Source organism: Prinia subflava, chromosome 19 (genome assembly GCF_021018805.1).
Source record: "Prinia subflava isolate CZ2003 ecotype Zambia chromosome 19, Cam_Psub_1.2, whole genome shotgun sequence".
In the NCBI taxonomy this organism is placed as follows: domain Eukaryota; kingdom Metazoa; phylum Chordata; class Aves; order Passeriformes; family Cisticolidae; genus Prinia; species Prinia subflava.
In genome coordinates this window covers 3,088,911-3,109,087 of record NC_086265.1, presented here as the reverse complement: position 1 = coordinate 3,109,087, position 20,177 = coordinate 3,088,911, and the positions used below count along the sequence as shown (strand labels likewise).

At 42.1% G+C, this 20,177-nt stretch overlaps 1 protein-coding gene across 3 annotated transcripts in view; it reads left to right on the top strand.

Moving 5' to 3' along the window:
* Positions 1-20,177, top strand: part of CLIP1 (CAP-Gly domain containing linker protein 1) — a 60,863-nt gene that overhangs the window by 29,291 nt on the left and 11,395 nt on the right. The window contains exons 8-21 of one of the 3 annotated variants that reach the window (XM_063415544.1): positions 207-267; positions 1,326-1,358; positions 4,710-4,814; positions 6,124-7,068; positions 8,232-8,348; positions 9,231-9,288; positions 9,520-9,603; positions 10,202-10,358; positions 10,966-11,131; positions 11,221-11,436; positions 12,439-14,673; positions 15,841-15,978; positions 17,028-17,134; positions 19,726-19,846. In XM_063415544.1, coding sequence (XP_063271614.1) covers positions 207-267; positions 1,326-1,358; positions 4,710-4,814; positions 6,124-7,068; positions 8,232-8,348; positions 9,231-9,288; positions 9,520-9,603; positions 10,202-10,358; positions 10,966-11,131; positions 11,221-11,436; positions 12,439-14,673; positions 15,841-15,978; positions 17,028-17,134; positions 19,726-19,846 — 4,543 coding nt within the window. The remainder of the gene's footprint in view (positions 1-206; positions 268-1,325; positions 1,359-4,709; positions 4,815-6,123; positions 7,069-8,231; positions 8,349-9,230; positions 9,289-9,519; positions 9,604-10,201; positions 10,359-10,965; positions 11,132-11,220; positions 11,437-12,438; positions 14,674-15,840; positions 15,979-17,027; positions 17,135-19,725; positions 19,847-20,177) is intronic. The other 2 variants (XM_063415542.1, XM_063415543.1) reach the window with 2 other exon arrangements.

Here is a 20,177-nt window from a genome sequence, read left to right as displayed (position 1 = left end):
TGATGCCTTGCTTTGGCACTGGTAGTGTTTTAAGGACAGCAGCTCTCCCTCCTTCTGATGCTTTCTATGAGAAATTTCTCCTTAATGTTCTGGCAGTTTGCTGGTACAATGGGAATGTTGTCACTGTCATTCTGATTTCCACTGAAAAGTGAGCTTGAAAGCATTTTCTTCCAAAATTACCTGAATTTAATGAGTTGTCCCCACAGGAAAGTCGAAGACCTTCAGTTCCGTGTGGAAGAAGAATCCATTACCAAAGGAGATCTAGAGGTAAAATATCTCCAGCTTTGTAAACAGGATATCCAGGAGGGCACAGAAAGGCAGGAAGCATTAAAAATGCAATCCTGGTCCAACCACATGAAAATTATATCCATTTCTGCAGTCCTTTAGTAAGCCAGTTATCCCAAAAATGCAGGATTGCACCCCAAATTCAGTTACACACTTTAGCAAAGGCTGTGCTATTAGGACAGCTGTAGTTATTTAGAGAAATTAAATTAATTCATTGAAAATTTTACCTTTTGCTGTTAAAAATAACTACTAAGAAAAAAAAGTTGTCTCAAAATTATAAAATTGCAAGTTAATATTATATTTATGCCTTTGCAAATGAATATTGAAGATTTCTCCTGTTTGATCAATTTCTTGAGTAATTCCTGTGCTTCCCTTAGGGAAGGTTGATTAATGGAGAGTGTTTTGTTCTGAGAGTTTGCACATAAAATCTAAATAGCAATTTATGTGTGCAACTTTTATCTGTTGTTTATAGAATTGTTACGTTGGGCTGCAGCACAGTGTGTTATTGCACAATCAGAATAGAAAACATTGAGGGGAGGATTGCTCTCAGGTATTTGAGCACTGCCATTTTTTATCCCAAAATTCCAATTAATAAGCAAGATAATTTTAGTTGTTCTACTCTGTTGTCTAATCACAAAGATATTAGAACTTCTTGCACAGCATAAAGTACAAACTTAGTTAACTGTGTTGCTATAAAGCATTTGTGATTGAAGTGCTAGCCTTATGAAAAATACTCATTTCATATAACATTTCTTTTATTTTAGTCTTCCATTCATTTTAAGATACCTATCTAGACTCTTCATAGAATGCTCCTTTTATTGTTTAATCCATAGAAATATTTTAGTTTTTTATTTTCTGTTAAATCAATCAGTACTCGTGGCAAACCATCCTAAAGACTCTGGTTTGTCAGACTGCTTAACTTGGGGGTTTAAAACGAATTCAAGCTGATGAAATGTCTCCTGTTGTTTGTGTTGGAATGGTAGTGCTGAGTCTGTAGGTGAAACATTTTTGTTTGTTTGTTTTTTTAATTTTACTGATAGCGAAAGAGGCAGATTTCGGAAGACCCAGAAAATGTAAGAGGGCACTTCAGTGTGCAGAGACATCCCGTGTTAACAGATTGTGTGCAGAAAATGCTTATACTGATTCACTAACTGCATAATCTGTTATTGAGACATTGACTCTGGTATTTGTGTGCATGTTGCTTTCAGAGCAATTACAACATTTCTTGGAAAGAATGTGTGTAATGACTAAACGTGGTAATGCCCAATAACTGCAGGCAGGGCCAGCGTGGCATTACAGTTCTTTAGGGTCAGAACCTTTGCAACTCACTGAAGAGTCCTGGAGCTTGTACAACATGAGTAACCAGCATCCTGGAGTGGCCTTAATTTAAATGTAGGATTTTAGCTGTTCTCTTCACAAAACCCTGCCTGCTCTCCTATGAGATCCTTCCTTCTTTCTGAGGGAAAAATTCTGTCTGTTCTTCACTCCCCGTATTTGTTTCCTTTTTTCTGTATGAAATGCTAAGGGGAGAGATGATTAAAACCATCTGAACAATTACTGTGCAAAACTGTCTGATTTAACTGTATCTTCATGTAGCTCCTCTTCAAATTATGTAGGAAAAATGTGAAAAATGTGTTACTTGAGAACAGAAATGGCCTTGCAAGATGTTTAAGGAGCCCTCTTGCTTCCCCAACTCAGAATAGTGGAATTTTAAAGGTAAATTTATTCTAGGCTGCCTCCTCTGCTGCATCCCCAGCCAAGAGGGGAAGTTCTCAAGACTAGAACTGAATCCTGCTGTGCATCCTTAGGGTTCCCTTTGCAGAGATCCCTCAGGCTGATGCTTTGTTAGAAATAATTCTGCATGTGCCCTTCCTTTCTCTTGTTTTGTGCACTCCTTCTTTGATCCCATCTTTTCTCCTCACTTCCCTGTTCTGATTTTTCCATGAAAAATGGACATCTGCACTCTCCAGAGGACACTCCCTGGTCCCAGTGGTGTCCTGTGACTGTCCCAGCACGAGGGGACTGGAGGGCGTCTTGCCCCAGCCCAGAACTGATTCTCAGGATTTGTGGCCTGAATTTGTGGCACAATTTCCCAGTTTGATGGAGAATGAATTTCCCAGTTTGATGGAGAATGTCCCAGGGAAGTTTATTCTGGAGTGAAAGAACAGCCAGAACACACAAGTGCTGGAAAAGGCTGATGGCCAGGCTCCAAAGTTTGGATGGAATTCTTGGAGGTTCAGGGCAGAGTTAGAATCCCATTTCCACATCAATTCCATAATTGTGAAGCTCTAGAGAAGGGGAAGAGGATTCCTTTGGCTTTGTTGTCTGTTTTTCTCTTTTCTTCATTTCTTTTCCATCCAAGTTAAGGTTTCCAATCAAATTCTTTTCTTCTTTGGGGTATTCTCTCTTCTCAGTTCATTGTGTTCTAGATTTCCTCAAAGAGAACCATAATCAGTAAGAATTTCTCTCCACATCATCAGGAGAGAAATTTGAGCAGTTCAAAATTTTGCAGTGATTTTTACCTCAGGGAATCTGGAACCTGTCCCTTGGAAATCAGATTTGATTAAAGGATAATCTCTCATGCTCTCAATGGGGGAAAAGGTGTCAAGCAAAGGTCTCTGGAGTATTCTTTTTTAATCTTTTATTTCCATTTTGGCAGGATTTTAACTTGCTTGCCTTTGTAGTATATAAGAGACGGGATTTTAAAAAGCCCGGTAATCAGTGATGGTCTGTCTGATCTTTGGAGCAGTCAAGCACTGTCTATAAAATAATTCATCAAAGAGTTTGGGCTTTATGTAGCATAAAATACTTAAGGTTGCATATTCCAAAGGCACACAGGAGGAATTCTGTAACCATGAGGTTTGGGATTTCTTGGGTTTTAGTAGATCCCCTTGGTGAATTAGAGCTAGTGAGGTTTGAATTTCCAGCATTTAAAGCAGATTGTTTTTCAGACTTACTTACAATTTGGTTGTGGATCCAAACCAATACTGACCTGTGTCAGAGAGAAAAACGAATTGTAACCACTTTAGAATACTTAATTCTATTTCCAAAGGCTGTGGGCAGAAAAAAAGAGTAATCTTTGTTCTTGTGGAGCATTTTTGCCTGTTACACCCTGAAGATCATCCACTGAGAGAGAAGCAGACCTGCTGTGGAATTAAAACATCAACAAATCTAAGGAGCAACTTTTCAGTGTTTGTGGACCAAGGAACTCCATAGGAACACAGCCAACTGTTTTCAGCTGTTTAAAAAATGAACCCCCTTGGATGTCTGGATGCTTTTGGGAAGGAAGAACGTGCTGCTGCCAGAAGGAATTCTGTGTTTGGAGAAGCACACAAGGTCATCCCCATCTTTATATTTCTCTTTCATTTTTTGCTCTTCCCTACTTCAGAGGTGCAGGTCAGGTTTGAATTACCTGCTGGACTTTCCCTGCATCTCCCAAACTTCAGGCTCTCTTGCAGGCCTCAGGGAGTATCTGGATATCAAGCCAGAATATCAAATATTCTGTGTTCTTGCTAAAAATTCTGTTTGTAAAAGGCAGGAGGTACCTGCTCATGTGGTTTCAGCTGTGTCCTGCTTTTCTTTAGGAACCTGTTAGAATTCCAAAGATCTGCTTTCTTCTTACTTCCACATATTCTTCAATATATTTGGATATCAGTAACTGCAGAGCAACCAGGCTCGTTCACTTTTTTATCTGGTTTTGAGGAATCTTGTTGCTTGCTTCCTTCCTGAAAGAGGAGAAGAGGGGGAAAAAGAGGAGAATTTTGGAGTTACAGACAACCATTCTCTTTCTGTTTCTGTTCAGATAATTCAAACCATAGTGACAGAGGAGCCCTCATGTTCCCAAGTCTTGGCCAGAGGCATTTTTATGGCTGAGACTTAGAGACAGCTACTATCAAAAAAAGAAAGTTAAAGTTTTGATTTGTCACATGAGCTTCAGTGGAGAATTTTTGTCCCCTTGTTAGTAAGTAATTTTTTAATAAAATCAGCCAAACACATTAAAGGAAAAAGGTAGTGGGATGACAAGGAAAGGGCCTTACCATCCTGTTAGAACAGGAACAGATATATATGCACATATATATTTTTTTTGACATAACTATTCTAATTTGTGCTGAAAACTTCATGTACTGATAAATAACTTCTACTCAGCTGCATGAAACCTTTTTGGTTCCCATTTCTCCGTTTGCTATTCATTCATTCATTTATTTATTTGACACGTTTGATTTCATTTTTCCACGCCCATCCATTCACACCTTCAGCCCATCCTCCTCATCCAAAGCATTTCCCTGCCCATTTCCCCCCCTTGCATCCTCTCTGCTCACCTGTTAGAAGGCTCTGGCAGCACGGCCTGCATGTGGCTCCTCCTCTTGTGCTGGCATGTGATGGTGGCACCGTTGTGTTCTCTTCCTCTCCCTCTCCACTAACAGACGCAGACCAAACTGGAGCATGCCCGCATTAAGGAGCTTGAACAGAGCCTGCTCTTTGAAAAGACCAAAGCTGACAAACTCCAGAGGGAGTTAGAAGACACTAGGGTAATGGTTTTCCCTGTTTGAATAACGAGCCTGATCTGTGTTGTGGAAGATTTCTGGTGGCGCAGTGCCGGGGTTGACACGTGCTGGAACAGGTCCTTGCTCCTGCCGGAGCCAGAGCTGGAACTCTGTAAAAAATTAGATTTGTTTTGAGCTTCCGTGGGGTGTGTGTGTGTGCCTGGACGTGTGACTCGTTCAAGAACTCAGGTAAGATGTCTTCACACTGCAAAAGTAATCCTTGGATCCAAAGTAGCAGGATGGGACCGTGAGCTGACAGAAAGGAACATTCAGAAGCTCATTTTAAAAATTAGCAGAGTTCAGTAAACCCAAAAAAGCCTAAGATTGAACATGCCAGTCCTTTAAACACAAACTGAGTATTTGGGGCTTGGTTTCTCCTCAGTAGCTACTGCACAACTACTTTGCTAAATCATGGTTTGCAGTGGCTTTTTAGCTCTTTTTTCCCACCAGTGATATAATCTTCTAATGGATATCCCAGTAATACTGCTGCCTGTCAGAATATTACTGACATACTTTGTACCAAGTCAGAAGTTCAGCAGTTTCAGTTCTTAAAGAGAAATATATATATATATATATATATATATATATATATATACACACACACAAATATTCATGCTCACACAAGGGGATTTTCTTGAGTTCAGGTGGGATGAATTAAAAACCCAGGATGAATATAAACCCAACAATTTAATGTGCAATAAGTACTTTTAAAGAGCAACTGTAGGTAAGTAATAGCAGTTCCAGGAGGTCAAAGCAGTAACTTCCTAATTAGAATTAAGTCTGGGAGCTTTGCTGTAGCAAAAACTGCTCCAGCAGTCAGTGAAAAGCTCAGATAGTGTGAGGGCACTTCCTCAGAGAGAATGGAGCAGGTGTAGAAGGATTTTAGAGGATTTATCGTTCAAAATGTGTTTGTCATTTTCTCTGACAGTCTTGTAGCTGGTATGAGATGAAATTGGAAGGAATTATTTCAACAAAAAAAACCCTCAAGGTTCTTCATTTTTTCCAGTTTGCCTTAAAATGATTCTGAGGAACATATTGTTAATCATTGATGATGCCCATCAGGGTGATTTGTAAGTTTTTTAGGAAGTTATCTGTAGATAATACCAAAAGAACAAATTTTAGTAATTTTTATGTTTATAGACAATATAAGATGTTTATCATATGAATTGTGGACCTTCTACCCTTTTTGAAGCAATTTGCAACGCTCGGTGGAAGCTTTTCAGCAAGGCCTGAGTGTCTCTGTATGAAATATATCTTTTATAATTCTTTTTTTTTTAAATGCCATTGATCATAGGTGGCCACAGTGTCAGAAAAGTCCCGGATCATGGAGCTGGAGAGGGACCTGGCACTGAGGGTGAAGGAGGTGGCTGAGCTCCGAGGGAGGCTGGATTCCAGCAAACACATCGACGACGTGGACACCTCTCTCTCCTTGCTGCAAGAAATCAGTTCTCTGCAAGAAAAAATGGCAGCAGCTGGCAAAGAACATCAGAACGAGATGAACTCGCTGAAAGAGAAGTTTGGCCTTAGTGAGGAAGCCTTGCAGAAAGAGATCAAGTCCCTTTCAGCTTCAAATGAGAGAATGGCAAAAGAAAATGAATCCTTGAAAACCAAGCTAGACCACGTCAACAAGGAGAATTCTGACGTGATAGAGCTGTGGAAGTCCAAGCTGGAATCTGCCATCGCCTCCCATCAGCAAGCGATGGAAGAGCTGAAAGTTTCTTTCAGCAAAGGAGTTGGGGCTCAGACAGCAGAGTTTGCAGAGTTAAGGACTCAGATTGAGAAGATGAAAGTAGAGTATGAGAACGAAATGGCAAATCTAAAACTGAAGCAGGAAAACGAGAGATCCCATCACTTGAAAGAGATCGAGTCGCTGAAAGCAAAACTGGTGGCAGTCACGGAGGAGAAAGAGCAAAACCTGGAAAGCCTGAAGACCAAACTGGAAAGTGTGGAAGATCAGCATCTAGTAGAAATGGAAGACACTTTAAACAAATTGCAGGAAGCTGAGATAAAGGTAAAGGAGCTAGAGGTACTGCAAGCCAAGTACAATGAACAAACCAAAGTTATTGATAGTCTTACACCACAGATCAAAGCTGCTGAAGAAAAGCTTTTGGACCTTGCTGCACTTGAGAAAGCCAATTCTGAAGGTAAATTGGAAATCGAGAAACTTAGCAAGCAGCTTGAGGCAGCTGAGAAACAAATTCAGACTTTAGAGACTGAAAAGGGTGATGGAATTAGCCAGGTTTGTATCAACATCCATCCTTTTGGTTTTCTTTTGCTTTTATTTTACATTTGTACCATTCTGCTATAATAATCTGCTATAGCAAATACATCACAGAAAAAATGAATTTTACTGAATGTGTATCTTGGGACCATCTGAGGAGGTTTAGAGGAGCATTAACTGGGTCGTGTCTCAACAGGTTCCTGCTGCTCCACCTGCACCAAAAAGCACAAGGAAAAAATTCCTTCTGCACTTCCTTGCTGCAGATTTGGGCACGTCTGTGCTGAAATCCTCCTGTTCTGGAAAAGTTACTTTATTAGCTTGTTTGGGAGAAGGGTCCACACACCCTAAGGCTTTAACCTTTGGGGATAGACAGGGGGAATTGGGACTCAGTGGGGAAATATTTCCTTCATCACCTTTCCCCTCCTCTGACAAGGTGATGGAAGAAGCTTTTAAAACAGAAGAAAGCACAGCAAATCCTGGTGGAGCTTTTCTTCAAGCCCAGGTTCTGCAGGGATGTTTCTGGCACTGTTGGAACCACAGAGTGCAGCTTGATAAGGGATTTTCCTTGGGTTTGGATGAAACACCTCTTTAAAGCTGATGGTAGTGAAGAGTAGTGGGAAAATAACTGGGAAATGCTTTCCTAAACTCTTCACAGATGGTTCCAGGATATCAAATATTTAACTTTGAGTCTCTTTTTGAAGCCACACTGGGTTTCTGCACTAAACCCTGGGTGTGGTACAGAGCCCTTGCAAAGATTCCTTCCCTCTGTGTGTGTATTGATCTGATCAGCCAATTGAAGCACAAATCAATCAGCTCAAAAAATGAAAACAATAACAAAACAAAACTACTGATTGAACTAATGCTGAAACTTTGAAATTGTGAGTGTATTCAAAAATGTCTGCCATTAAATAATGTATTCACAATTAATGCCAAAAGAACTAAATTTCAATGGTTTCTAATCTATTCCAAGATGAAATTAGTGCTGTGATGTATGTTGTCATCAGTGGAAATCAGCTTCACTCAGTTAACCCATCACGATTTTTTTCTTAATTTATTTTTTATTTTTCATCTTAGAGTGATTTTAATATTACAGTTATTTCTTTCAGAATCACCTTTTAATTTTCCTAATTTTTCATTCATGTTTGTCATTTTATTTTACTCCATTTCATCACCTTTGTTAGGCCAGTAATCTGGCCAAAGAACTGCAGGGCAAAGAGCAAAAGCTTCTTGACCTTGAGAAAGACTTGAGTGCAGTAAATCAAGTTAAAGATTCTTTGGAAAAGGAACTTCAAGTTTTGGTGAGTAATACCCAAAAATTTTGACTTTACTCTTTGGATTTGGGGTTTCATGGTGAGAGAGCAAAGCCTTCCAAAGGTGGAAGTTTTACTCATGGAAAAGGTTTACTCATGGAAAAATGGGAAGGGTTCATGGCTAAAGGGTTCTGTCTCAGAATAAAAAGAGCTTTTCACCTCAGTCCTGTGTTATCAGGTGTTTTGTCTAAATAGAACTCATCTATTTATGGGTTGCAGATAAAATTAAACCAAATCAAAAGCAGCAGTAGTTTAAATTTAGACTGCTCATTAAGGAACACTTAATGGCCCTCTATTGTAGCTGTTGTACCAATAAATGCTTGCTACACACTTCTTATAAATGTTTTTAAAAGATATTTCTCATTTCAATAAATTTCCAAATACTGTGTGTTGGATGGGATTTCCCTGAGGAGCTACACTGGCATTAGTAACAAAACAATGAGATTTTTGGTCTTTCCATGGCAAATAATAAATATTCAAACTTGGTGGAAGAGCCTCACTCACCTCCCTGAAAATCCTCCCTTTTCTTTATTGTCTGGCACCAATTCCTGCTGGTAAAACTGGGGAGCACTGGTAGGAGATGGGTCCCAGGTGTCCCCTGGGCAGCCTGGGAGCAGCAGGGGTAGAAACCCCAAATTCTTGTTTCCTACCCTGGGCTCTGTGGCAGATGATGGAAGAGTTGCTTTAAAAGTTGAGGGACTTTGCAGCCAAGGCAAGATCTGTGCTAAGCTTAACTCAAGAACTTGAGATCTGTTTATGATAGGAGCAAAGACTGTTCTGTTTGTACATCAAAAATACCTAATACAAATTCAGTGGTTGAACTGTACTGTTACTACCAAGCCTTACCTTAAGTTTTTATCAATTTTTCAGAAAGAAAAGTTTACTAGTGCAGCTGATGAAGCAGGGAATGTTCAACAAGCTATGCAAGGTATGTGCTGCTAAAATAAACAGAGAACTAAAAAGCTGCAGAAATTAACAGCCAACAAAATGGCTTTTTAAAATACTTTCAACCTCATAGCTGATGGCAGAGCAGCTTCAGTGGCTGTGGAAGGGACAGAATTATTTGTAGCCTTTTGAGGGGTAACACACCTTGCAAGTAGGTGGAATTGTCTGCATTTAAGTAGTTACTAACCTTGTTTTCCAAATTTTACTTGCCTAGAAACGGTGAAAAAGCTGAACCAAAAAGAAGAGCAGTTTGCACTCATGTCTTCAGAACTGGAGCAGCTCAAGTCTAGCTTGACTGGTAAGGAAGGGATGAAATGGAATGTGCTGGAAATGCTTCAGCTTTGTGCTCTGTAGCCTGTAGGAGGCTTTGCTGTGCCTTCCATCTCTTCACATCTCTGTAAAAGCAGCGCAGAGGGAAGCCAAGCACCGTTTGTGCCCTGAAGCAAACCCTGCCTGGTGCTGGCAGGGGAGAAGTGATGCCAAGGGCTGCCCGTGCCCCTGGCAGTGCCTGCCCTGCCCTGGGGCATTTCCTCACTGCAGCTTCTGTTGCCTTTCGTGTTGATTTTCTGCTGCTGTGCTGAACAGCTGATGATGCTTTCACCTGCAAGATCTGCACGTCCCTTCCTCCATTGCTTCCTTCCCCTCTGAGACAGCAGAATTTGTACCAACATCTCATGGCCTGAAACACTGAAACAAAGGGCTCATGACCAGCTCCTCACTGTTTCTGCAGTCCTTAACCTTTTGCTGTAGTTCAGTCATCATTTTTTATTTTGAAGGGGTGATCTGTGAGGTCTGGAGCATCAGGATTGCTGGGTTGAGTTCTTTGCAGTTCTCTAGCTGTTCTCTGCATACCCTTCCTCTGGAATTTCCAGCTTAACCACCTTTGTTTTGCTCAGAGATGGAGAGGAAGCTGAAGGAGCGAGAAGAGAGGGAGCAGCAGCTGATGGAAGCAAAAGCCAAACTTGAAAATGACATTGCAGAGATCATGAAGTCGTCAGGAGACAGCTCTGCCCAGCTCACACGAATGAACGATGAGCTGAGGTTAAAAGAAAGGTATTTCATCACTGTCAGAGCATTGTCACATCAAATCCCCACTCCCACACTCCCAGCTTCTCATTTTATTTTTCTGTAAATATCTGAACAAGATGCTCCTGAGTGTCACATTGATATGACAAGTGAGCTTATTCCAGCAAACTAAATCAATCAAAACAGTCTCCTGGGAGTGATTTGAAGAGCATCCAACACTGATAATTCCAAAATTCTTACATAACATGCTTCTCATTGCCCAGAGTAAATGACCTCTTGAATAATCCAGGCTGTGATTGTGCTTGTGATTATTTCATTACCTGATAAACTCAATTTATTTAGATGTATAAAAGACTTGAACCACATTTTTGTGAGAGAAAATGTGGGATTTTTTCTGAATAAAAATTGTATGTACAATAGTTGTTCTTTATCTTTCAAAACCCTGTACTGGGGGCAAAGTTACTTGGTCTTCCCTGTGTATATTGAATTTAGCAGAACACTCTCTATCTGTTAAACAATTAAACCTCTTTCTAAGTGCTTGGTCAGAAATAGAACTTAAGCACAATCTTGGCTCTTTCATCTCTGTGCTTGTGGTGTGAGGAAAAAGTGATGTTCTTTCATTGGGTCTTTGCAGGCAGTTGGAGCAAATACAACTTGAGCTCACAAAAGCAAATGAAAAGGCTGCTCAGCTGGAGAAAACCGTGGAGCAGACAACACAGAAAGCTGAGCAGAGTCAGCAGGAAACCCTCACGATTCATCAAGCAGAAGTGAAAACTCTGCAGGATCAATTAACAGACATGGTAAGAACGAGTTAGAAAGCACTAAAACCGTGCAGAAATATGATCCCACTGCTGCTTGAACTGTGTTTTACTGCCTTATCTTCCACCAGAAAAATGTGATTGAGACCACCCAACGTAATTTGAAAGATATTCAAGCCAAGTATGAAAAAGAAACTTCTGAGCTGATGGCTAAACACGATGCAGATATCCAAGAGTTTAAGCAGAACCTCCTGGATGCAGAGGAGGCACTGAAATGTGCCAAGAGGAAAAACAGCGAGCTGGAGGCACAGGCTGAGGAGCTGCAGAAAGAAGCAGAACAGGCCCGAGTAAGTGGCTTTTGTCACTCTGCAAGTGACTTAAAGTTTAAATTTTCTGTCTCAGTGATTCGTTTTCTCTCTGCTTCAGCCTTTCATAGCCAGATTTCTGCAGTGTTTCTGTTCTGAACTTTCCCAGGGTATGTGGGTATGGGTTAGGGAGGAGAAGCCCACAGGACAAACTGGTTGTTAATTCTTCTCTCAGTTACACAAAAGTTGATGAGATACAGTTCTTTAATTTCAGTTAATATTTTATGTTCATAGATCTGGCTCAGCACAGCCAGCTGGAGCCAGATGTCATTCCCTGGTTTTTTATAGCTTGGATTTTAAGATGCATTGTGAACCACTTCATTTCAAATGCTACACACCTTTTGTTTTGTAGTATGATCTGCAGCTATCAGTGTGTAGCTTGACTTCAGCAATTTTCATTTTTTTCTCCTGTTTCTTTGACTTTACTGCTTGCTTTCATCCCTCAGCAATTATTTGCTATAATCTTTGCTGTATGATTTAGCAAATTATTTAGTGTATAAATTGACACACAATATTGACAGTGCTGATGTGGTGTTTTGAATTAAAGGGGTCATGACAACATTTCTGAGAGAATCATGAGGAAGTGAAACTGAGAACTGGAATTCAGTTTCTAATGGAACTCCTTGCATTTTAATTCACTTAGAGTCTCGTGAAATCATTCAGTGACTCTTCTTTTGAATAATTTACAGTCAATCAATTTACTGAGAGTAGTTTTATAGATGACATGAAATTTTGGATGGCGGAACTGTTAAACCATGATTTTTAAAATATAATTTAGCCACTAAAACCTTCTTGTGGATGATGCTGGTTCTGTAGTGTAACAGGGGTGTCTGTCAGCAGTTGAGTTCAAACAGGCCCTGTGTGTCAGTGTATACACTTTTAAAACTTAAATTACAGTTGCTCTATTTGCCCTTAAAGCACATTTCTCATTCGTCTGCTTGACTTGATTTTTGTTTTCCCTTCTCCCCGACTTTATTTCTTCAGTCCTTAAGCTCTGTGTTAGCCTCATCCAGAAAAGAAATCGAACAAATGTCAGACAAGATGAGGGCTTTGATATCAGAAAAAGAGACTTTGGCACAGGAGGGGAATACTTTAAAATTAGAGAGAGGTCCCTTGTTATCAAAACTTAAAGAATTGGAATCCAAGATTTTGTTAATGCAACAAGACCAAGAAGAACTGAAGGCAGAAAATAAAAGAATCCTAAAGCAGAAGGAAGAAGCTGAGGCCAAAAGCCAGCAGGAGAGCACAGAGAAGGGAGCACTGGTTTCTGAGAAAAGCAGATTGCTCTCTGAACTGGAGGCAGTGCAGGCAGGGCTGCTGAAGGCAGCTCAGGAAAAGGAGGCTCTGCAGTCCTTGGAGTTAACCTTGTTCCAAAAGCTGGAGGAACTTCAGGCCAGCAGAGATGCCATGGATGTGGCGTGTCAGAAACACGTCAGAGAATGGGAAGAGCTGGACAATTATCAGAAGAGGCTTCTGGAAGAGAAAGATGCAGTTCTAAAAGACAAAGATGATGTTATCCAGAAGCTGGGAAGTTCCTGTGAGGCCCTGGCCAGAGACCAAAGGGAGCTCCAGCAAAAAGTGTCAGCTCTGGGTGCAGAGAGGGATTCAGCCCTAGGGGAGCTCTTGGCTCTTCAAGAAAGACACGAAGCCCTGGAAAAGGAGCTGGGCAGGCTCTTGGTGGGCCTGCAAGAAGAGAAGGAGATGCTCCTTGAAGGCACAGAGAAGCTGCAAGTGAGTTTAGACAATGCAGTCAGTGAAAACCAAGTGTTAAAAGTGAGAGAAGAGGAGATGAAAACACAGCTCACCAAAGTGATGAGAGACAGCACAGAGCTGGAGAATTCCCTTGCGAGTCTCACTCGTCTCCTTGAGGAAATGAAAGCCTCAAGAGAGACACTCAGTTTGGAATGTAATCAGTTACATCAAGAGAATGAGGCTCTTTCCTCATCAGAACAGAGGCTTCTGGCTGAAAGGGAGCAGCTTCTCAATGAAAATAAAGCAATTGCTGAGAAGCTTGCAAAGGCCTCAGCAGATGCTGAGCTTTGTGAGAGGATCTGCACTGAGAAAATGAACAAAGTGACCTTGGAAAAGGAGTCTGTCCTTCAGAAGTCGTTGCAGTTTGAAAAGCACAATGAAGCTCTTCTCCAAGAGAAGAAGGAACTGGAGACAAAATACTTGGAGCTTCTTGATGAAAACAAGTCTTGTGCCAAGGCAGTTTCTGACCTGAAGAGAGAGCGTGAGCTGGACCTCTCGTCCAAGAATGCTCTGGCCCAAGAGAATGCCACACTCCAAGATTCTGTTGAAGCCCTGAAGGAAGAACTCAGTAAGAAGACTGTAGAAAACCAAGAGTTAATGGCCTGTAAATGTGACCTCTCCAATCTTCTGAAGGAGGCCCAGGATGCCAAAAGAGCTTTGGAAGGTGAGCTGGCTGCTGCATCACACACCAAGCAGGTCCTGTCATCTTCCTTGGAGACCTGCTCCTTTGCCAGGGAGATGCTGACCAGGGAGAGGGATGAGCTGCAGGAGGAGTGTCAGAAATTAAACAGAGAGGTTACTCTTACGAAGGAAGCCTTAATCTTGGAAAAGGAAACTCGAAAACTGGACGAGAAATCATTTCTGTTGGGGCGTGGGGAACTTCAGAGGAACATCTGCTGCTTGGAGAAGGAGATAGAAGAGCTGAGAGAGAAAAATAAAGAAGTTCTGGCTGAGAAAGAACTTTTAATTCAAGAGAAAGAGAATTCTGAAAGGAAACTGGTGGAAATAATGAAAGAGAAAGAAACCCTCTGTGCAGAGAAAGAGCAGCTCACTTCCAGCATGGAGCAGCTGAAGGGTGACTTTTCTTCCCTGTCCAGCTCAGCAGCAGAATTCCTGGGCCAGCACCACTCCATCTGCCAGAAGATGAAAGTTCTTGAACATGAGATGAAGCTGATGGAACAGGAGGAAAATGAGTTCCTTCAGGAACTGGAGAGCTTGAGGGATGAGCAGAAAAGTCTGGTCATCAGTAAGGAGGGAACAGTGAATGAGAAGGGGAAATTCTCCCAGTATTTTTACAGACTGTGTGAGGAGGTTAAACTTTTAGAACAAACTAATAGTGACCTCTCAGGCAAATTGCTGGAGTCTCAGGGCCAAAATCAGATGCTGCAGGAGCAAATGAACAATCTGATTTTGAAAGTAAAAGAAATTGAGACTCTCCAGGCCCAAGCAGTAGTAGAGAAACCAGAGGTATTGAAATTCATAGTTAAAAGTCAAGTCTGGGGCTGGTTCTACTAATCCTGAGCACTAACCCCTGGTGTCCTCCCTGCACCTCACTGCACACTCAGCTCATAGCACACTGCACTCATGGGCTCTCTCAGTGTGGGACTTGGGGGCTGTTGCAAGTTGCAACTGTGAGTCTGAAACACAATTATTTTTTGTTTTTAATCTTTTTAACTGCAGAAGCCTCAGTTGTTGCTGAATGTTGCAACAAAACGACATAAACTGTGAATAAAAGGAAGTTGTGTTCCCTGAATCTGGTAGGAGACATTGAGCAGCTCCTTCTGGTGAAGGACTCTGCAGCTTAAAATCTAAAGTAGTAACAGATGAGGTTTTAGATTGGATCTTTGTGCAATTTTATGTTCAACTACAGCAAACTACAAATCTGAGTTACTCAAAAAAATACAAAAGAATGTGCTGCTCCTCTAAATGTAATTGGATAAAAGCAGAGCTAGAGAATGGGAAAGACATTGACAAATCTGGTGTTCTTTTTATTCACAGAAGTGTTTTGTATTCACCACCAACAAATTCTTTATAAAATACTTTGATTTTCAGTTTATGTGGCTTGAAGCCCAGAAAATCACGTTGAATGCAAATTGGAATCAGGAGATCCCATAGATTACACCTGCCTGAGTATTTTTATATCATTGTGAAGTATTTCCATTATGAGGCCATAATGAACAGCACTGAAATAATGCAATAATTGTCTTTATCTCTAATTCCATTATTTTCCAAATTTTTGAGGCTTTGTAATTCCATATTTTCTGAAAATATACCAGGCTGTTGGAAGTGAATATCTGTTTAATTACTGCTGCCTGAAGAGGGGAGAGGTCTGAGAGCAATCAGAGTGGTGGTAATGAGAAATCCAGGAATTAAAATAGAGGGAATTCCTCAGTGGTGACACAAGCATGGGGTTATGATCTGTTTCTGCATGAAATTGAATCTTTTCTTCAGTGCATTTTATACTTTATGCAGCTCCAAAATGCAAATAAATTCCCAGTTGAAGTCCTTACTTACCTGGGAAGCAGCTGACAAACCATGGAGCCGTGCATAAAGTACTGATCTTTTGCTATCAGAGTTCCTGTGGGGAAATAACAGTTTTTTCCCCTTTTTTTCCCCACCTCCCTTCATATCCAGGCGGCCAAACTGGCAGAAGATGTTTTCCAGGCAATGGAGCAGGTGACCAAGGAGAAGGATGCCATTCACAAGGAAAAGATCGAAACTTTGGCCTTGTTGGAGAACTCGAGACAGACAAACCAGAAGCTGCAGAATGAAGTAATCACATTAAATGCTTTTCTGTGAAAAGTTTGGCCTGGTTTGTGAGAGCAACTGTTGAACTGTAGAGAATTGAAATAGGCAGGAGAGGATTCTGTGAGCAGTTCCTGGATGAGTGCAGAGTGATGGAAGATGCAGGTGGTTTTACAGTCAGGGTTATTTTGTATTTTGCACGTGGTGTCAGTCCAAGGTGCAGCAGTTCCTGTCGGGATCTGTGTCCAGTCCTTGTCTTCCACCACTCTGTGCTGCTCCAGGGCCCCAGGAAGGGGAGGATGCCCTCAGCCTTTGATGTCCTGCACTCCCAGAGCACTGGAGTGAGCAGCTGGTCTGCCCCCAGTGCTGGAACGGGGGCGATTCCAGCGTGAGAATTAGAATTGGTGACGTTCATATGGGAGGGGTTCCCTTTCTGGATTAAAAAGAATCCACAGTGTCCTGCAATGCCGTGAGAATGGCTGCAGATTATCTGTTATGTAATAAATGCACTGTGTGGTGCATGCAAACAAATCAGCTCCACCAGCTCCTGGTGTTTCCGTGGGGGACAAGCTCAGGAAATCCACGTCCAACACTTGGTCCCATGCAACGAGATCTCTGCAAGGAATTCATTTCCTGGGGGTGCAGGCACAGCTTTCAGCCCTCCTCTGAGAGAAAGGAGAAAATAAGGTATGGAAAAGCAGAATTCAGGAGTTATCTTAGAGGAATAAAGATGAAGGGGGCAGCTGGTCTTAGCAACAAGCTCTGCATTTCCAAAGCAAATAATGCTCTGAGGGCTGCAGCAGGAAAGGAGGTGAGGGAGCTTTGGGCTTTACCTTGGGGTGTTGTCACCACATTCCTGGGAACTGCTCTCCAGGGGACCTGGAATTCTTTGTGCTGCTCTGTTTGAATGCAGAGGTGTCACTGTTGTTGGACAAACACATCAGTCCAGACAGGCTGGGTTAATTTAGGGGCTAAAGGTGGAAAATGGAAGAGCTCGAGCTCCCATTTGGCTGAGGGTTGTTTCCTGTGGACTGTGTGGCTTCACTGGTGTAATGAGGGTTTTTTTCCTCTTTAAGTTGGACATGCTTAAACAAAACAACCTGAAAAACGAAGAGGAACTTAATAAATCAAAAGAGCTTCTAAATCTGGAGAACAAGAAAGTGGAAGAACTTAAAAAAGAATTGTAAGTATTTCAGTGTTAAATCTGGTCATTTTTGTGGGTACATTTAATTTTAATTTTAATTTTTTTAAACTGTCTTTCAGCACCTTTCTGACGTACAAAGCAGATACTGGGTCAAAATTATATGTTTGGCATGTGCAAAACTTAACATGAGAATGTTGCTACTAAGTTGCTGAAGGGAATTACAGCAAATCCTTGGAGCATAGTTTGAAATAATTTGTTTGTTGGAGGGTTTTGTCACCTGAGGGCATGAGATGATAATAAAATCTTTATTAGAAGAGAATTCTGATTTAATTACAAGTACACTTGAAGTTTAAAGTGGCTTTGTTTGTAGAATATTTGATTCTGCTTTTGTTTTTAATTGATGGCTTTATGAAGTTTATTTCTATGGCCCCACTGTGTATTTATTTCCTAAATGGTGCAAACCAAATCCTATATATTGAATGTAAAACTCGAGTTAATTGTTCATTATTTGAGCTGCTTCATTGCAAAACAACATTTGACACACTGCAGAGTCACAATGTGTGACACTGGACACAAAGAAATGAAAGCATTTGATATAAAGTAATTTGCCCTGTGGAATCTCATTGTAGCAAAGCTGCTGCTGTGCCACAGGGAATAAAGATCCCATTATTGCTGCCCTGCAGTCCTGCACATCCCCAGCTCTCAGAGGTGTCCTGAATTACATCACAGACCACTCTCCACCTGTGCTCCAAGAGGGATTTCTTGGCTGGAGTGACAGAGCTGGAATCTCACTGACACCTTAAGAGCAGCTTTGACTAATTAATATTATTATTATTGTAGTTCCATTTGTCGTTTTGTGACAGCTCTGAGCCACTGACAGCTCTGAGGTGACACCACAGGGGCCACCAGCTCACAGAATTCAGTGTTGGGCTTGTGCAGGTGGCTTTGGAAAACCTGTGGCCTTGCAGAGATCCCTTTGAAAAAGGCAGGATTTCCTTCCATGAGCAATTCCTGCCTCAGTGCTGGTGGGAAATGCCAGAGTAAAAGACTGCTGGGTGCTCTAATGCTGGAACAGCGAGGGAGACTGATATTATGGAAAGGCAGCAGATACTGGGCTGTAATTTGCCAGGCAGGAATTATTTATAGGAGATACTCAGCACCACAAGGTGTTCTCAGGACCACTCTGAATTCTGTGATTTCTTAGACTGAATGTGGCCTCTGATCATCAGAGCCCAGACCCTGGGGAGAAAGGGAAGCTTGGCTAGTTTTTCATTGATCTCTGCTAGTTATTTTGTGCGTTGCCCTGTTTTAATTATAGGAACAATCAGCTTGTGACAGATGGGGATTCCTGAGCAGCAGGGCACAGCTCAGGGTGAGCTGATCCGGGCTGGGTGAGGAGAGCAGAGGGAATGTGGTGCCTTTGGAGCACCAATTCCTTGGAATTCCGGAGCATTTCAGGCACACTGACCCCAGTATTGAGTGTGGGGTTTTTATAACACCCTAAATAATCTGTGCCTCAGTGCCAGAAGGAAGAGAAGGAAGGGTTAGTGCTGCACCTCAGCAAGGAAACAGGGTTAGGAATGGGTGTTGTTCCAGCAGGAGGGGAGTCCCTGCTGGAGGTGGGAGCAGTTTGCTCCAGCCCAGGGGGATCAGGGTGGGAATTTGCCAAGGTGAGACCAGGAATGGCTGAAAAAAGAGTCCTGTGAGATGCTGAACTAAAATGAAATTTTTGTCTAAGTGTGCCAAGTAAGAGACAGCAGATCCTTGTATTTTGAAGTGCTTGAATAAGTTTCTGACTTAAGGGTTCTTCTACTTCCCACAGTTATGAAAGTATTTTTAATATTCCAGTCAGGGTTTAAGTCTGTAGTATTGGCACAGAGGACTACTGCATCTCCTTTTCTAAAAAACAAAAGAGTAATAAAAATTACTACTGAGTAAAATTAAGGGTATCTTTTGTACTTTTTGAAAGATGTCAAATCTTAAAGGTTTTCTGTTAGTCACTTGTTACAGCCAGCATGCTAAATATTTCTAAAAACATGTTGCAAATGAACATATTTTAAGGAAACTACATTCATCAGTAGCAACGCAGGCTGAGGAAAGCTGCAAAGCCTTTTTTTTCTTCAGCTTTGATTTTGTCTCATTTGCAGTTTTGTGTCTTTTAAAATAATGGAATAGATGAGGTTTTGCTTCCTGTGATCCTGCACTTTTGGATGTCAGACCTGGTAGGGAGCAGTTAAATAAGTGGAGCTCTAAGCTGTTTTTCTCCTGCTGCCTTTTTTTCCAAGTTCTCTTTCTGTTGTTTTTTTTATGCTTCTAAGCAATTCTGTGTTACCTCTGGCTGCAAAGTTCCCTTGTGTGAGCAGCGCGGGCTGCAGGCATCGCCAACCCTCCCGCGCTGTTTGCAAACCCCAGCCTGGCTGCCCGTGGGGCTTCCCGAGCACCCGAAGCCCTGCAGGGCAGGCTCCGCAGGGCTCACCCCGTGCCCGTGTCCCCGCGGTTGTCGCCGCTGTCCCCAGCTCTCCGCCATGTGACCCCGGTGTATTTTTCCGAGCTGTGAAGCCGCCTCTCTCCCCCGGTTTTCCCTCGCCTCTCCCGTTCCTATGGTAACGATGCTCTCTGTGTGCTCGCAGCGAAGCGCTCAAGCTGGCAGCGGCTCACAAGTCCCAGCAGCTCGAGGCTCTGCAGGAGGAGAACGTGAAACTGGCCGAGGAGCTGGGCAGGAGCAGGGACCAGGTCTCGGGCCACCACAAGGTAGAGCGGCCGCAGCGGGCGGGTGGAGGCTCCGCAGCGCCGGGGCTGCCCGGGGAGCTGTGCTGGAAAGGAGGAGCGGTGCTGGGAACGCTTGGAAATAAATTTGGAAGCCACCTGCACGGGGAGGTTGGAAGTGCAGGCTGACAGAAGGTTACGTAACCCGGGAAGGATACTCGGGAAGGCTTGGGAATGAGCATAAATTAAACGTGCTTTAGCCAAGTGTATTAACAGAGAGTTGCTATTTCTGTCGGGAGTGATTTTGTTACACAACTGGGGAAATGTCCATCCACCAGTACTAAGGAAATGGAGCTTTTTAATTCTTATTCTTGCT